The sequence below is a fragment of the Mandrillus leucophaeus genome, unplaced genomic scaffold (assembly GCF_000951045.1).
Source record: "Mandrillus leucophaeus isolate KB7577 unplaced genomic scaffold, Mleu.le_1.0 Scaffold181, whole genome shotgun sequence".
In the NCBI taxonomy this organism is placed as follows: Eukaryota; Metazoa; Chordata; class Mammalia; order Primates; family Cercopithecidae; genus Mandrillus; species Mandrillus leucophaeus.
Genome location: NW_012101821.1, coordinates 1,161,527 through 1,178,586, shown reverse-complemented (window position 1 = coordinate 1,178,586; position 17,060 = coordinate 1,161,527). Strand labels below are relative to the sequence as shown.

Below are 17,060 nucleotides of genomic sequence, written 5' to 3'. Positions count from 1 at the left end.
ATGGAACAATGAAGCCTGTATAACAGCATATCTGTTTGTAGCATGGCTTACCAAATATTTTAAGCCTACTGTCAAGACCTATTGCTCAGAAAAGAATATTCTTTTCAATTTATTACTGTTTATTGACAATGAACCTGGTCACCCAAGAGCTCTGATAGTAATGTACAAGGAGATTAATGTTGTTGTGTTTTTTTTTTTTTTTTGAGATGGAGTCTCGCTCTGTTGCCCAGACCGGGGTGCTGTGGTGCGATCTTGGCTCACTGGAAGCTCCACCTCCCAGGTTCATGCCATTCTCCTGCCTCAGGCTCCTGAGTAGCTGGGACTACAGGCGCCCGCCACCACACCCAGCTAGTTTTTTTTGTATTTTAGTAGAGACGGGGTTTCACCATGTTAGCCAGGATGATCTCAATCTCCTGACCTCGTGATCCACCCACCTCGATCTCCCAAAGTGCTGGGATTATAGGCATGAGCCACCATGCCCGGCCTAATGTTTTTTATGCCTGTTGACACAACATCCATTCGGTAGCCCATGGATCAAGAAGTAATTTTGACTGTCAAGCCTTATTATTTAAGAAACACATTTCGTAAGGCTATAGCTGCTATAGAAAGGGATTCCTCTGATTGATCTGGGCAAAGTAAATTGGAAACCTTCTGAAAAGAACTTACCATTCTAGATGCCATGAAGATTATTTGTGACCATGGAAGGAAGGCAAAATATTAACATTAACGGGAGTTTGGAAAAAGTTCACTCCAACTTTAAAGTCATGGTTGACTTTAAAGGGGTTCAAGACTTCAATGGAGGAAGTAAATACAGATCTGGTGGAAATAGTAAGACAACTAAAGTTAGAAGTGGAGTGTAAAGATGTGACTGAATTGCTACAATCTCATTAAAAACAAACAAACAAAAACCAAAAAAACAAAAAACACCTGAGCAAATCAGGAGTTGCTTCTTATGAATAAGCCAAGAAAGTGGTTTCTTGAGATGGTATCTACCCCCTGCTGAAGATGCTGTGAATATTGTTGACATGACAACAAAATATTGAGAATATTCCCTAAACTTAGTTGATAAGGCAGTAGCAGGATTGGAGAAGATTGACTCCAATTTTGAAATAAGTTCTACTGTGGGTAAAATGCTACCAAACAGTATGATATGCTACAAAGAAATTTTTCATGAAAGGAAGAATCGATTGATGCAGCAAACATCATTGTTGTCTTATTTTAATAAATTGCCACAATCAATCCAACATTCAGCAATCACCACCCTGATCAGTTGGCAGCTATCAACAATAAGGCAAACATTCCACCAACAAAAAATTTCAACTTACTGAAGGCTCAGATGACCATTAGCATTTATTAGCAATAAAGTATTTGAAATTAAGGTATGTACTTTGTTTTTGAGACATATTGTTCTTAAGGACACAATGATATTCGATACTTAATGGACTACAATACAGTGTAAACATAACTTTTATATATGCTCGGAAATAAAAAATTTCATGCGACTTCCTCTATTGTGATACTCTCTTGCAGTAGTCTGGAACCAAACCTACAATATCTCCAAAGTATGCCTGTAATTATATCTTTGGCTTCAATGCTTGCTAAATGAATAAACCCAAAGGAATTACATAGGTAAGATTTTCACATCCAGCTATGGCAGACTACTTTATATTAGAACAACTTCATAAAAATAACCAGAAAAGCTAGTTTTAAAAAATGAGTTTTAAAAATGGTTTAAAAGCTGCCAAGGAAGTGAGTACTTGAGGGCCAAGTTTCTGGAGATGAGGGAAATTTCGAGATTTTAACCCAACATGTGGTACCACTTTTCTGCTTGAGGCACTTGTTGATTCATCAACAACGCTAAAAGGCTAAAAAGCTGAGTAAACCTTTTGGCAGCCTCAAGTCTGGGAAGACCAAATAGGAGTATAGGGTCTTCCAAGGAGGAGGGCTCTTGGTAAATATTCCATACTTTCAGCTGGGAGTCCTAAAGGGCTATACCATTGGAATAAAGGTGAACAGGTAATACATCAGCCTTCATAGAACTAAATATTGCTCTCAATCAACAAAATCTTAGATTAGATAAAGGCTATCTCCCCTAAATCAAACTGCCTGCTCTGACAAAAATGAATCCCTTCTAGAAAGAAGATGACACCTCTTAAGGACTTAAATCATCCTATAGGTTTTTTAAAAAATATTTTTTGTTGTTGTTGTCATGGTGGTGGTGATATACACATAACATAAAATTAACTATCTTAATCACTTTAAGCATACAGTTCAGTGGTATTCAGTACAATACTTCATAACATCGTGCCACCATCACCATCATCCCTCTCCATAACTCTTCAGCTGGTAAAACTGAAACTCTGTACCCATTAAACAATAACTCCCCATTCTCTCTCTGCCACCATCAATTCCTGACAACCACAATTCTACTTTCTGTCTCTATGATTTTTACCACTTTAAGGGCCTTGTATAAATAGAATCCTACAGTATCTGTTTTTTGTGGCTGGCTTATTTCACTTAGTATAATGTCCTCAGGTTAAAAAAAATTCATAAGCTTATATTACTGTAAAAGTCAAAAATATTGACTACCTCTAGGGGCTAGAGGGTATTGTGATTGGGCAGGGACCATGGAGAGAGCTCTGGAGTAGCTCTTGATATGCTTAGTCCTTTCCAAGATTATTCATTATATACACTTTCTTAAGTTTTCTGTACCTGTGTTACGTTAAATAATAGAAATATTTTTAAAATTCCGTAAATGGAATTAATACCAGATTAGACATAGCTGAAGAGAGAATTGCCAAATTGAGGCAGAAAGTGTTCAAGCTGCAACATGGAGAAAATAGGATTTAAGAAGCAGAAAAACAGCAGAAGACATACTTGGATCAGTAATAAAAATGCCAATATATGTGTGTCGTTGGAACCTCAGAAGGGAGTGAGAGAGAGAAGCAATATTGAAAGAATTAATAGCATAGGATTTTTCAAAGTTGACAAAAGATATCAAGCTTCAAGTTCAAGAAGTACTACACCACCCAAGAAGGGTAAATGCAAAGTAAACCACACAAAAGGCACATGATTGTAAAATAAAGACAATTAAGAAAATCTTAAAGCAAAGGAATAATAGACACATTATCTTAAAATGAGTAAAAATAAGACAGTTGATTTTCCAACTGAAATGATGGGAGAGAGTGGATTAACACTTTTAAAATAATGAAATAAATAACAGCTGACCTGTAGTTCTATATCCAGTGAAAATATTATTTAAAGGTAAAAGTTAAAACATACTTACATAAACATTTTCAGAGAAAGATGCTATTTGTTTACCCCTGCCAAACAATAATACAAGAATAATAAATAAAATGGATAAGTATAGGAAAAGAAAAATAAAGATGTCATTATTCACAAATGACATGATTATGTCCATAGAAAATTTAAGAGAAGCTACCAGTAAATCATTAGGATTAATAAGTGAATTTAGGGACAGCACAGAATAAAAGGTCATCATTAATAGTTATTTTTATATACCAGCAATAATTAGAAAATAAATAGTATTAATTAACTTTTACCTTATGATTTGTGCACTTTTTGTACTTACACTTCAATAAAATTTTTATTTCAAAAAAATCACATAGGCAAAATAATCTCAATAGGTATCTGGGTCTTTATAAACTAAATGTGACAAAAGCTATTCTTTGAATTAGTCCAGAACAAAATCTAGTCGTTTAAAATAGAGGCTAAAATGATTTTCAGGTATAAAATAATTTTCAAGTTATTATTTTCAATTTATTATTTTCCCTGTTGTAGGTTAACATGATTTTATTTTATCAAACCACTCAAAATTATAAGCAAACCATTTGGCCAAAGATTTAATTTGTCATACAACTATTATACATATATAGTGTTAATAACATTTTATTTTCTAATTATTAAACTTATTATTAAATAATTTAACATAATATTACAAGAAGACTTTATTCTGATATATCTATTTTTCATATTTTTTAAACACACACACACACACAAAACCAGAAGAAAGAGACAAAAGAAAGAAGCAAGCAATTTGCAGTTATTTCCAAAGTCCTTGCAAAGAGTAAAATAACACTGTTTGGTAGTTTACATTATGATACATATTTATTAGATATTGCTGATAAAGCCTAGAGAGGTAAGATATAGTCAGATGGCATTCAGCAATGTTAATGATTGGATGAAAATTGGCTCCTAAGTCTAATTACATTTTCAAAATGGCCCAGAGTTTAATTCAACTTTGAATTTTTGTAGTGCCTCTGAGTGTATTCAAATTTTATGTTACATTCAAATATTATATTAAACCCATGAGAAAAAGTAAACCAGGAGCAAGGAGGCTTGTAACCCCGCAAAGGGTTCTCCTTTCCCCCTGCCTAGACAGAGCTGATTTGTCAAGACAGGAGAATTGCAATAGAGTTTAACTCACACAGAGCTGGTGGCATGATGGGAGACCAGAGTTTCATTATTACTGAAACCAGTCTCCCTGGGGATCAGGCTTTTTAAGGAAACTTTGGTAGGTAGTGGGGATAGTGAGTCAGGAGTGCTGATTGGTCAGGTGGGAGATGAAATCATAGTGAGCCGAAGCTGTCCTCTCAGGCTGAATCAATTCCTGGGGGCCACAAGACCAGATGAGCCAGTTTATTGATCTGAGTGGTGCCAGCTGATCCATCGACATCGAGTACAGGGTTTACAAAATATCTCAAGCGCTGTTCTAGGGTTTTACCATAGTGTTGTTATCCCCAAGGAGCAATTTGGGGAGGGTCAGAATCTTGCAGTCTCCAGTTGCAAGACTCCGAAGCCATAACTTCTGATCTTGTGGCTGATTTGTTAGTTCTGCAAGAGCAATCTAGTCCCTAGGTAGGAAGGGGATTTGTTTTGGGAAAGCGCTGTTATCGTCATTGTTTCACAGTTAAACCATAAGTTTCTCCCAAAGTTAGTTTGGCCTATTCCCAGGAATGGACGAGGAACAGCTTGGAGGTTAGAAGCAAGATGGAGTCAGGTAAGATCTCTTTCACTGCTATAATTTTGTCAGTTATAATTTTGCAAAGGCAGTTTCCGATTCCCAGTTCTGCTTCAAAAAGCTGTATGACTTCGGGTATGTCACTTAACCTCTTATCTTAATTTCTTCATCTGCAAAATAAACTCTATAATGATATGATTAAGTAACTTTAAATATAGTACATTCATTAGCTGTTTAGTAGAATAATTTATTTTAACTTTTATATAATCATTTTACCTACTTTACCTTATAGAATAATTAGCAATTATTATAGATGTATTATATATCCAGCACTATTAATTTTCACAAATGTAATCCATCACTGACCCATCAAAATAAACAAGAAAGTATCTATTAACTGTGAATCTGAATGAAACAGGCTTATTCTTCACTACATAGATGATGAAATAGAAAAATCATTTTAAGTCAGACCTAGGTTTAAAGAATTTCTGTGATATGGGAATTGGGGAGGTAGATGCACAGGTAGTTTTCAGTAGACTATTTTAAATCTTTCATTGGAAATGTTTGCTTCACTAACTTTGACTTAAACTTGAAACTATTTTCAGGGATCTTAAAAATCTTATCAGTAGTCTCTCACTTTGAAAACTTAACATCTCTGTTAATGTACTCTCTTTTAATTTGTGTGTTGAGGGCAATCAAATTCAAACAAACAGGATGTAGCCTCAATGGTGCCAAAGAAAACTGCTTTCCAAACAGCAGCTCTTCACTGTATCTGTGGTAGGAGATGGGAGGTGGGTGATAAAACGGAAGGAAATGTTTTCATTTATAAGAGAGGAAAATGACCTACAAATTTGTAGGAAAAAAACAAAACAGAACTGGATAAAAAGGGAAAAGCAATCCACTAAATGCCAACCCAAATATGGTATTTTAGTGCACAGGGATGTATCTTCTTTGATGTAATTCAGAAAACAAAATAACTGAATAAATTCATTTCTGGAATAAATACAAGATTAATTGATCAATTTTTGCTTAAATCTAGAAATGTTCAATTGCAGTCTCTTGCATCTAATGGATAACTATTCATTCTTAAAATCCAAATAATGGGCCAGGTGCAGTGGGTCACACCTGTAATCCCAGCACTTTGGGAGGCTGGGGCAGGTGGGGTTAGGAGTTCGAGACCACTCTGGCCAACATGGTGAAACTCTGTTTCTACTAAAAATACAAAAATTAGCCAGGCATCTGTAATCCCAGCTACTTGGGAGGCTGAGGCAGGAGACTCATTTGAACCCAGGAGACAGAGGTTGCTGTGAGTCGAGATTGTCCCCCTGCACTCCAGCCTGGGCGACAGAGTGAGGCTCCATCTCAAAAAAAAAAAAAAAGAAAAAAAAATTCAAGTAATGGTTGTGTGACCTATGCAATTGCATAGGGCCCCACGTTGATTTATCTCAAAGAGCCATTTGGTTTGATGCTCTGCTGTTTCTTTCTTCAAATTTCTAATAATTTCTGAACAAGGGGCATTGTGTTTTTATTTAGCACTGGGTTCTAAAAATTAGGTAGCTGGTCTGGATCTTGAGCTCAAAAGTGAAGCAGTGTGCTCTGACCCATCAGGTAGGCTAAGGTGTTTTTTACCCGAGGCTCCTCTGCACTCAGGACATTCTTCTCTTAGAGTAACTAAGAATAACTAGCTTATTCCATGTTGTATTTTTCCTCGTGTTTCCCCATCTTTGAGTTCATTGAGGTTAAGATCTACAATTTTTTTCGTGTTGATTCCCTAGCATGCAGCATTGTATCTAGACGTGCTAAGAAATCAGTAATTTGTTGCATGAATAAATGGGTGAATCAACCATTGAACAAACCTTTTTTTTTTTTTTTTTTTAAAGACAGAGTTTCACTCTTGTCGCTCAGGCTGGAGTGCAGTGGCGCAATCTTGGCTTACTGCAACCTCCACCTCCTGGATTCAAATGATTCTCCTGCTTCAGCCTCTGGAGTAGCTGGGATTACAGGCACCTGCCATCACACCCAGCTAATTGTATTTTTAGTAGAGACAGGGTTTCACCATGTTGGCCAGGCTGATCACAAGCTCCCTACCTTGGGTGATCTGCCCACCTCGGCCTCCGAAAGTACTGGGATTACAGACGTGAGCCACCATGCCTGGCCCTGAACAAACTATGGATATACAATGGCAAGATTTTAAAATGATAAAATATCATCTTGAACATCTGGGATAAGAAGTGTTCTTTTGTACTGAATCAAATTTGAGTCATAAAGACTCCTCAGTTACTAAACCAGATAACAAAATGTGGGATCTTGAATCATCTAGTTTGTAAGAGAGATTAATTTGAAAAAGAACTTTAAGAACTTAGATTATCATTAGGTACTTTGTGATAATTAAACTTCATAAGGCATAGTAATGATGGAAACTAATTTATTGAGTGGGGACTACATATCAGGCATGGTTTTAAGTGCTTTTCAAACTCTATCAGTATGGGAATTACCTTGAGCTCTTGTCAAAGTGCAGACGCCATTTTAGTAAGTTTAGGTTGTGTCTAAGATTCTGTAGTTCTAACCAGTTCCCAGATGAAGCCAGTGCTGCTAACTGTGACCACACACTGAGTACTGGGAGACAGAGGTTGCAGTGAGCCGAGATCATGCCACTGCACTCCATTCTGGTGACAAGAGTGAGACTCTGTCTCAAAAAAACAAAAAAAGTTTGTTCTTTATTTCAATAATGCTTCAGTTACACATACCAAAATGACGCCATTTTTAAAAGTCCATCAATCCCTTTGCTCACAATTTCTACCTAGACAAATTTTGTAGTTCACCATTATGATCATTCCATTTTACACGCATCTCATCTTCCTCTCATCTCTCTCCAAATGTTGTACCCAACTGCTAAAGTTCCAATTCTGATTAAGTCTAGAATCCATCTACTTTGCACTCATATTTAAGCAGCTGAATGTGGCTGAATAAAAACACATAGTTTTGCTGTCTCTGCTTAAAGTGATTGCCACAAATCTCAGCACTGCCAGACAATCCAACAACATTCTCTAGCAAGTTCAGTTTGTCAACCTCCTAGAAGACAATTCACACTTTCTCCCCTCTCAATAAACATCCTATACCTCACCCTACTTCTCACTGTCAACCGATGGGATCACTTTTTATTTTTCAAAAGAAAGTGGAAGCAAATTGGAAGAGACCTACCTTACCTTCTCATTAACAAATTTGCCAGTTGAGTGCATTCAGACCCACACAGTCTGCCTTTTCTCTTAAAGAGCTGATGAGTTGCCTGCTTTGTTCCTAAAGTCAGCCCCTCTAATTGCATACTGATTCCCAATCCCTCTCATCCACCCTGGGGTTTATCCTGCAATCATTCCTTCTCTTGCTGCATCATTTATTTTTCTTTCTATTGGGTTATTCCTATCAGCATACAAACATATTAAAATGCCTCTCATCTTTAATAAAAATCTCTTTTCCCCAGGCTCCCTTCCAATTACCTCAAATTTCTATGCTTTTTCTTGACAGTAAAAAGTCCTCAAAGATTGTCTATATTTATTGTCTCTATTTCCTAATGTCACATTCTCTCTTGAATTCATTTTAATCAGGACTGCATCCCACCATTCCATTTAAAGAGCTAATCCCCATGTTATCACATCCAATGGTGAATTCTCAGTGATCAATTTCCTCAACTTCACAGCAGTATGTGAAATGGCTGATCATTCTCCCTTCCATGAAATAATTTTGTTCCTTGGCTTTTTGATCATCAGACTTCCCAGATCTTTTTCCTTCTCAGCCTTCATTGCTGGCTCCTTCCTTTCCAAACTCCATGTTAGGCACCAACTTCTCTTTATTTACACCCATTCCGGGCTGTGATGGTATGCAGTTCCGAGGTTCTAAATGTCACCTACGTGCTGATAATTTCAGGCTAGCTAGTCTTTTTTTGCTTTTTAGGAAAGGAATTAATTCATAATATTATAAGGTAATGAAAAAAAGAGCTATGAAGAAAAATAAAGGAGAATGAGTAGATGAGAGTTTGTTCTATGTATCCGTATCACTGTTGAATTTTAGTCCGGGAGAAAGAGTACTATTTAAATAAATTTTCAGGAAGTGCTCTGTGAGATAACATTTTAGCAAAACTCTGAAAGATGTGAAGGAATGATCTTCAGTAAAAGGCAGAGCTTCACTCTGCCACTGGACATCACCAATAGGATGGGTAACAAACATACAAAAATTAACATGTCAAATGAAACTCGATCTCTAGCTCTAAATCGGCTCCTTTCCCAATCTGCCTCATCTCAGTAAATTGCATATTTATATTCCCTGTTGCTCACATAAACAATCTAGGACCTACCCTTAATTCCATTTTTACCTTATACTCTATACCATCGGCAAAATCCTATTAGGTCTATTTATTTATTTATTTATTTATTTATTTATGTCAGACATAGCCTCGCTCTATCACCCAGGCTGGAGTGCCGTGATGCAATCTCAGCTCATGGCAATCTCTGCCTCCTGGATTCAAGTGATTCTCCTGCCTCAGTCTCCCGAGTAGGTGGGACCATAGGCATCCATCACCTCGCCTGGCTAATTTTTGTATTTTTAGTAGAAACAGAGTTTTGTCAGGTTGGCCAGGCTGGTCTCGAACTTCAGACCTCAGGTGATCCACCTGCCTCGGCCTCCCAAAGTGCTGGGATTACAGGCGTGAGCCACTGCGCCTGGCTCTTCGGTCTATTTTCAAATTACATTCATCCTAGAACAAACTGCCATCATTTCTTATTTTCATTACTGCAAAAGCTTTCAGGTTGGACTTGGTGCTTTCACTCTTGCTCTCCTTGCCTTCCTTGTTCTCCATAGAACAGCCAGAAAGAAGGCATTTAGAAATGAAAATCAGGTCATGTCCGCTTCTAACTAAAAACTTTGTAACTGTTACACATAAAATACAATCCAAACTTGTTATCATGGCCTGGAAGACCTCACAGTCCTGGCCCCTATCTGTCTCTGGCTACATCTTGTATGGTTTTCCTCAAGCTCACCCAGCTGTATCCACACTGGGCTTCTACTGTTTCTTACATAATAGACTCCTTCTCATCTTGAGGCCTTTGTGCTTGTTTCCTTAGGCCTGAAATGTTTTCCTCAGATTTTCAGTAGATCATTCCTTCACATCTTTCAGAGTTTTGCTAAAATGTCATCTCACAGAGCACTTCCTGAAAATTTATTTAAATAGTACTCTTTCTCCTGGACTAAAATTCAACAGTGATATGGATACATAGAACAAACTCTCATCTACTCATTCTCCTTTATTTTTCTTCATAGCTCTTTGTTTCATTACCTTATAATATTATGAATTTATCTATTCCTTTCCTAAAAGTGAGTGTCCCTATCTACAGGGTAGGCACCCACAGAGAGCTGCAACTTTATCTGTTTTATTCAACATTATGATCTTAGTGTAAGTCTTAGTTTGAGCTGCTGTAACAAAATACCTTAGATTGGATAATTTATAAAGAACAGGAATTTATTTCCTCACAGTTCTGGAGCTTGGGAAGTCCAAGATCAAAATGCCAGCATTTGGTATCTGGCGAGGGTCTTTGCCTCACATGGCAAAAGAAGTGAACACTGTGTTCTCACATCATGGACAGGAGAAGGGCAAAAAAAGGCTTAAGCTAATTCCTTCTAGTCTCTTTATAAGGCACTAATCCATTCATGAGGGCAGCGCCCTCATGACTCAGTACAAGGGCTCCACCTCTTAATACCACCACAGTAAGGATTAAGTTTCAACACATAATTTTTGGGAGACATTCAGATCATAGCAACATCTAAAACTGTAGCTGGCACATAGTAGGCACACATTAAATATGTATATTAAAAGGTGAATGGATTTTACATAATGATTGGGGAAACCTGTGCTGTGTTATGTCAAGTAATTTACCTTTGATCAAGGTGGTATTTCAGGATAGCTAGTCTGACTCCTGAATCCCATCTCTTAGACTGTTCTATTTTATTTTTTGTTCAATGCTCTATAAATTCTACCTTGTTTACTTTTATTGCCTGTGGTGATCTGGAGAGAAGAAATCCTGTCTTAACTTCTACCCATCATTGTTGTTAGATTAGTCAACTGTATATATGAATGATATCCCTAATAATTAAATTCAAGAACAAATCTATAGCTTCTGATTCCCACCTATGCATGGGAGGATGAGAAATATGCCTTCTTTACTCTACCCTCATCCCCTGCCTGCCAGCTAATACTTGTTAATTTAATCTGCAAACTGCTATTTGCCTTTCTGTCATATAAATATTTTAAACTAGATATTCTTTTCCAAGAATAGCAGCTTGCATTGGTATTTAATTTTCATGATCATATATATTTTTTTGAGATGGAGTTTTGCTCTTGTCACCCAGGCTGGAGTGTGGTGGCACGATTTCAGCTCACTGCAACCTCTGCTTTCTGGGTTCAAGCGATTCATCTTGCCTCAGCCTCCTGAGTAGCTGGGATTACAGGCTCCTGTCTCCACACTCAGCTAATTTTTGTATTTTTTTTTAAGTAAAGATGGGGTTTCACTATGTTGGCCAGGCTGGTTTCGAACTACTGACCTCAGGTGATCCACTTGCCTCGGCCTCCCAAAGTGCTAGGATTATAGGCATGAGCCATTGTGCCCAGCCTATGACCACATTTTTAAAGTGGCTTTTATTCTCATTGCCATTACTTTTTATATTATGCTTCTTGAGTTATTTATTTAAAAGTTATCTGGAATATGTCTTCAAGTAATTCTCTTAGGAAAGAAACACCAATCTAAGTCCATGCATATCTGTAATACATATATATATATATTTTCTACGTAATTTAGTATACCTTTCTTATGAAAAATAACATAAAATTTTATTATTTTCTCAATAGATTGAAAGTTCTTTGAGAGTAAAAATCATGACTTTCATTTCCGTTTACTTGCTTCCAGCATATTCCTGGAAAATAGTGGCTATTCAAAACAGCCATTTGGTTTCCTTAGATGGATAAAATATCTGTGATGGACTCATATTAACTTACTACAAAAACTATGGCATAGCACTGAAAAGGTGGAATTTGGAGGGTATTTTTGAGGAGTATATATGTATTAAACATTCTGCAGGCAAGAGCCCAGAACTTAATACATACAGAAGAGAACGAACAACTATAAGTTACATACATGAAAAAAAGAACATAAATTTAGCAAATTTGGAATCTGATTTAATTTATATAAACTGAATTTTAGGAAAAGTATTATTATCATAAAACTGTAAATATTGCAGGGTTCAAAAAGTACACTGAAGGACAGAGTATCCGGTAAATATTATAAAACAAGATTTTATTGTTTTAGAAGTTTGATAGTAAATTTTCAAATCAACATACAAAATTTCAAGTTTTAGGCTTCTGACCTAACCTAATACAGTATTCATAAGCTTTTGGGATTATTTTCTCCACTGTGCATAATAAAAACTTTTTAAAAGAGGAAAAGTGTCAAATTATTGCAAGTTAAAAGCAACAGAAAACATTTCTCATGACACTGAAATCATTTTGAAACAAAATGTGACACAGTTCACCTGCAGTTCTCACAGTCTATGTTAACTGTTGTCAGCAACAAACATATTTAACTCCTAGCAAATTGGTTGGATAAAGGATGTAATGCCTGATGCTTGAAGTATTGTTCGCTTTACTCTACTTCCAGCAGTCTGAGTGCTTCTTACACAGGCCTTTCTAGTGAATTAAGTCTCCTTCTGCATTCCCAACCTGTATCATGGTACCTCAGGAAGGACAGAGTAGTTCTCAATCACAAAAAGGCAACTTCTAATAAGGAAGTTGCATGACACTGTAATACAATGGTCCCCAACATTTTTGGCACCAGGGACCAGTGGAAAACAATGTTTCCGTGGAAGACAATGTGTTCGTGGAAGACGATGCTTCCGAGAATAGGGGAAGGGGTGTAGGGATGGCGGGGTAGCGGGGAGATGGTTTTGGGATAAAACTATTCCACTTCAGATCATCAGGTATTAGTTAGATTCTCGTAAGGAACCTGCAGTCTAGATCCCTCACACGCAAAGTTCACAATACAGTTTGCACTCCTGTGAGAATCTAATACCCCTGCTGACCTGACAGGAGGTGGAGCTCAGGTGGAAATGCTCACTCACTCACCGCTCACCTCCTGCTGTGTGGCCTGATTCCTAACAGACCATAGATGGTTGGTCTGCGGCCTGAGGGTTGGGGACCCTTACTGTAACAGATGCAATGGGAATATACAAAAGAAATTGAATATGACTTTCCTTTTTACAGACTAAAATCTATTAGGGAGGGAAAATTTAATTGAAACTAAAGTAACAGAATCAAATTTGTAGCATACTCTACATATTTATGTTTTTATAAATTCTTAAAAAAATACACACAGAAATTAAGGTAGTCAAGAAAGATAGCAGAGTGATTGAGCTACAAAGAAAATAAGATCTCTTCCATGTTTTAAATAATCTTCACAATATTAGAGAATCTATCTAGTCTTGCCAGGTCCTATGGTACAATGCATTATGTAAGTATATTGTAATGAATTACAAAGATACATCAAAGAGAATTCCAATCTTTTTAGAGTACAATCTGGTAAGAAAAAAGGCAGACATACCAATGGATATAATGAAAGCCACTTGCATATAAAATAGGATCACAGGGGAGGTGAAAATAGAAGTCATGGAAACTTCAGAGTGGAAAGCTTACTTCTGGCTGTGGGAAATTGGGAAAGCTTCAAGAAGAAAGTTAAATGTGAATTAGGGCTTAAAGGGGATTTAGAAACATAGTTGTAAATATTAGAGTACTCCAAGCAGAGAAAGAGAGGGAAAAAAAGAGTATAAGTAGAGGCAGTGAGGTAAGAGAGCATAAATGCAAAGAGCAAGCAGTTAAAGGATGCGTGGAAGTGAATAGGGCAAAACCTGCATGACTGACCTCTCCACTGGGATGTCTAATCATGTTTTCCACCCACACACCAACTCTGTTCTTTTCTGTCTTCCACCAGCCAGTTGCTAAAACTCTAAACATAGGAGTTTTCGTTGATTTTTCTATTTTCCTCATAGTTTTAATCCAATTTATCAGCAAATCCTGTTGACTCTACCTGTAAAGCACATCCTGAACCCACCCACTTCTTTCCATCTTTCCATAAAATACATGAAATACAAGTCATCATTTCTTGCTTGAGTTATTGCAATAGCTTCCCTCCTTCCACTGTTGTCTTTTTTTTTTTTTTTTTGAGACTGAGTTTCACTCTTGTTGTCCAAGCTGGAGTGCAATGGCACGATCTCGGCTCACTGAAACCTCCACCTCCTGCGTTCAAGGGATTCTCCTGCCTCAGCCTCCCGAGTAGCTGGGATTACAGGCATGTGCCACCATGCTCAGCTCATTTTCTTATATTTTTAGTAGAGATGGGTTTCTCCATGTTGGTCAGGCTGATCTCGAACTCCTGACCACAGGTGATTCATTTGCCTTGGCCTCCCAAAGTGCTGGGATTACAGGTGTGAACCACTGGCACTGTTGTCTTCTTATAATCTGTTCACACAGCAATAGCAGCCAGAATGATCCTTATGAAATGTAATTAGGTTATATACTCTCCTGCTTACCATCCTACAATGGTTGCCCTTCACATTTAGAAGGAAATCCATATTCCTTATTTAGAAAAAGTCCCACCCAACTTTACATCTCTGTCCCCTCTTCCCTCTGCCCCACCCTCACCCACTAGTCTAGGAACATAAGCCTTCTTTGTTTCCTTGAACACGCCAACATTATTTCTGCCTTAGGGTTCTTGGCATTAGCTATCCTGTGTACTGGAAATGCTGATGTACTTTAGCCATACTGTACATGTTTAACTTCTGTCCTTCAGATGGCTATTTAAATGTCGCCTCTTCAGAAAAGTCTTCCCTGGTGATTCAATCTGAAGTAACTTTTTAGTATTTCAGTTGTTCAGTATTACAACACCCTATTTTAACTTTATGCATAGCTGCTATCACCATTAGATATTTTTGCATATAGTTATGTTTAGGGTCTATCTCTTTCACTAGAATATAAGAACTAAGACTTTGATTATACTGCTCACTTGAAGCTGTGTCTGGCACTGAATGAGTAATCAAATGCTTAAATCAAACAAAGAGAAAAAGTTATATGGGCTCTTGAATGACAAGATAAAGAAGTTGGGCTTTATTCAGAAGACAAATGGAAGAATGCTAAGGTTTTTGAGGTAGAAAGATGCAACAGACATACTTTTTGCCCTAAAAGAGTTTATAATTCACAGATAACCGAAACAGATAATCCATATTCTTAAAAGGAGAAGCTCAATACAAAGTACCATTTCATTAGTAGCAAATGACTGACATAGAACAATTTATGCTACAGGAATGTGGCTAAGAATGTGGGCGGGGATAGTTTGAAGGAAGTTAGAACTGCAAGGCTATAGGACATTCATAAGTGGAAAAGTCAGGGAGGAAATTGCCTCTCTTTTATTTTCCTTTTCTTTCCTCTTCTCCCCTCTCCCCTCCCCTCTCCTCCCCTCCCCTTCCCTTTCCTTTCTTTTTTTTTTCCTTTCCTTTCCCTTCTCCTTTCCTTCTTTCTTTCTTTCTTTTTTCTGAGATGAGGTCTTGCTATGTCATCCAGGCTGGTCTCAAACACCTGGGCTCAAGTGATTCTCCTGTGTCAGCATCCCAGGTACTTGGGATTACAGGTGTGAGCCACTGCACCCAGAAGGGAATATCTTTCTTTCTTTTTTTTTTTTTTTTTGAGACAGGTTTTACTTTGTCACCCAGGCTAGAATGCAGTGGCATGATCTTGGCTTACTGCAACCTCCGCCTCCTGGGTTCAAGTAATTCTCCTGCCTCAGCCTCCTGAGTAGCTGGGATTTCAGTTGCCTGCCACCATGCCCAGCTAATTTTTGTATTTTTAGTAGAGACAGGATTTTGCCATGTTGGCCAGGCTGGTCTCGAACTCCTGACCTCAGGTGATCCTCCTGCCTCAGCCTCCCAAAGTAAGCCAGCACATCCGGCCTAGAAATATCTTGAATAGGGGAAATATTGTTGGTAAAAGTGCAAAGGCAAGACATGTCTGTAATGAACTCAGTGTACAGGGAATAGATTAGTCCAAAACTAACAGTATATACAAAGGAACTTCAATGAATTTGTTATCAATATTTGGTTTTTCATAAAAGCATGGTCTTTAAAGTAGAAATGCTTGCCTCAGAGGTCAGAAAATGGCAATCATTCATAGAGTGTAAGTAAGCCCATAAAATCATGAATTAAACAAACCCATAAAATCATGCCTATAAAATCATGAAATTGTTTTCTATTTTGACAAATAAATTTGAATATTAATTAAGATCTGTTTTCTTTTTTTATTTCCCACAGAGTTGCCACCCCATTTGGAGGTTTTGAAAAAGCATCAAAAATCGTTAAATTTAAAGTTCCAGATTTTGAGCTACTATTGCTAACAGATCCCAGGTTTATGTCCTTTGTCAATCCCCTTTCTGGCAGACGGTCCTTTAATAGGACTCCTAAGGGATGGATATCTGAGAATATTCCTATAGTGATAACAACTGAACCTACAGATGATACCACCATACCAGAATCAGAAGACCTATGAAAAGAAAGTTGTATGTGCCACATAAAACTCTGAATATAAAAGTTGCTGTTTTACTATTTTAATTACTGGCAAAGCCACTTGCATTTTTCATTAGTAGCAATAATAGCAATTTAGTGATTTTCCTTTTGTGACATTCAATTTCAATCTCAGATCAAATACTAATAAACATTTAGAAATCTTACTTTAAAAAACTTATAACTCACTTGTCTTCATTCATAATTTTGTTTTCACCTCGTTTAAAGAATCTAGACATTTTATTGCAATAGTTCAGTTGGAAAAGTAATTGACAAAGAGTTTCACCTTTGTCTCATTTTATATGATTTATTGCAGGGTAAGTTTTTCAAGTAGAATCTAGAATTAAAATACAGGAGAGATATGAGGACTTATTCAGAGTTTCATCTAAGGGATGAAAGCTATGGAAGATGATGTGCAAATGTTACTGATGGAGAAAAG

At 37.1% G+C, this 17,060-nt stretch overlaps 1 protein-coding gene across 1 annotated transcript in view; it reads left to right on the top strand.

Annotated features, from left to right (window-relative positions):
• The window catches only part of MYOZ2 (myozenin 2), a 47,812-nt gene extending 31,010 nt beyond the window's left edge, over positions 1–16,802 (top strand). Inside the window, exon 6 of the mRNA XM_011977601.1 lies at positions 16,373–16,802. Within this exon, the coding sequence (XP_011832991.1) occupies positions 16,373–16,607 (235 nt within the window). The 3' untranslated portion in view covers positions 16,608–16,802. The remainder of the gene's footprint in view (positions 1–16,372) is intronic.
• Positions 16,803–17,060: the final 258 nt, after the last annotated feature.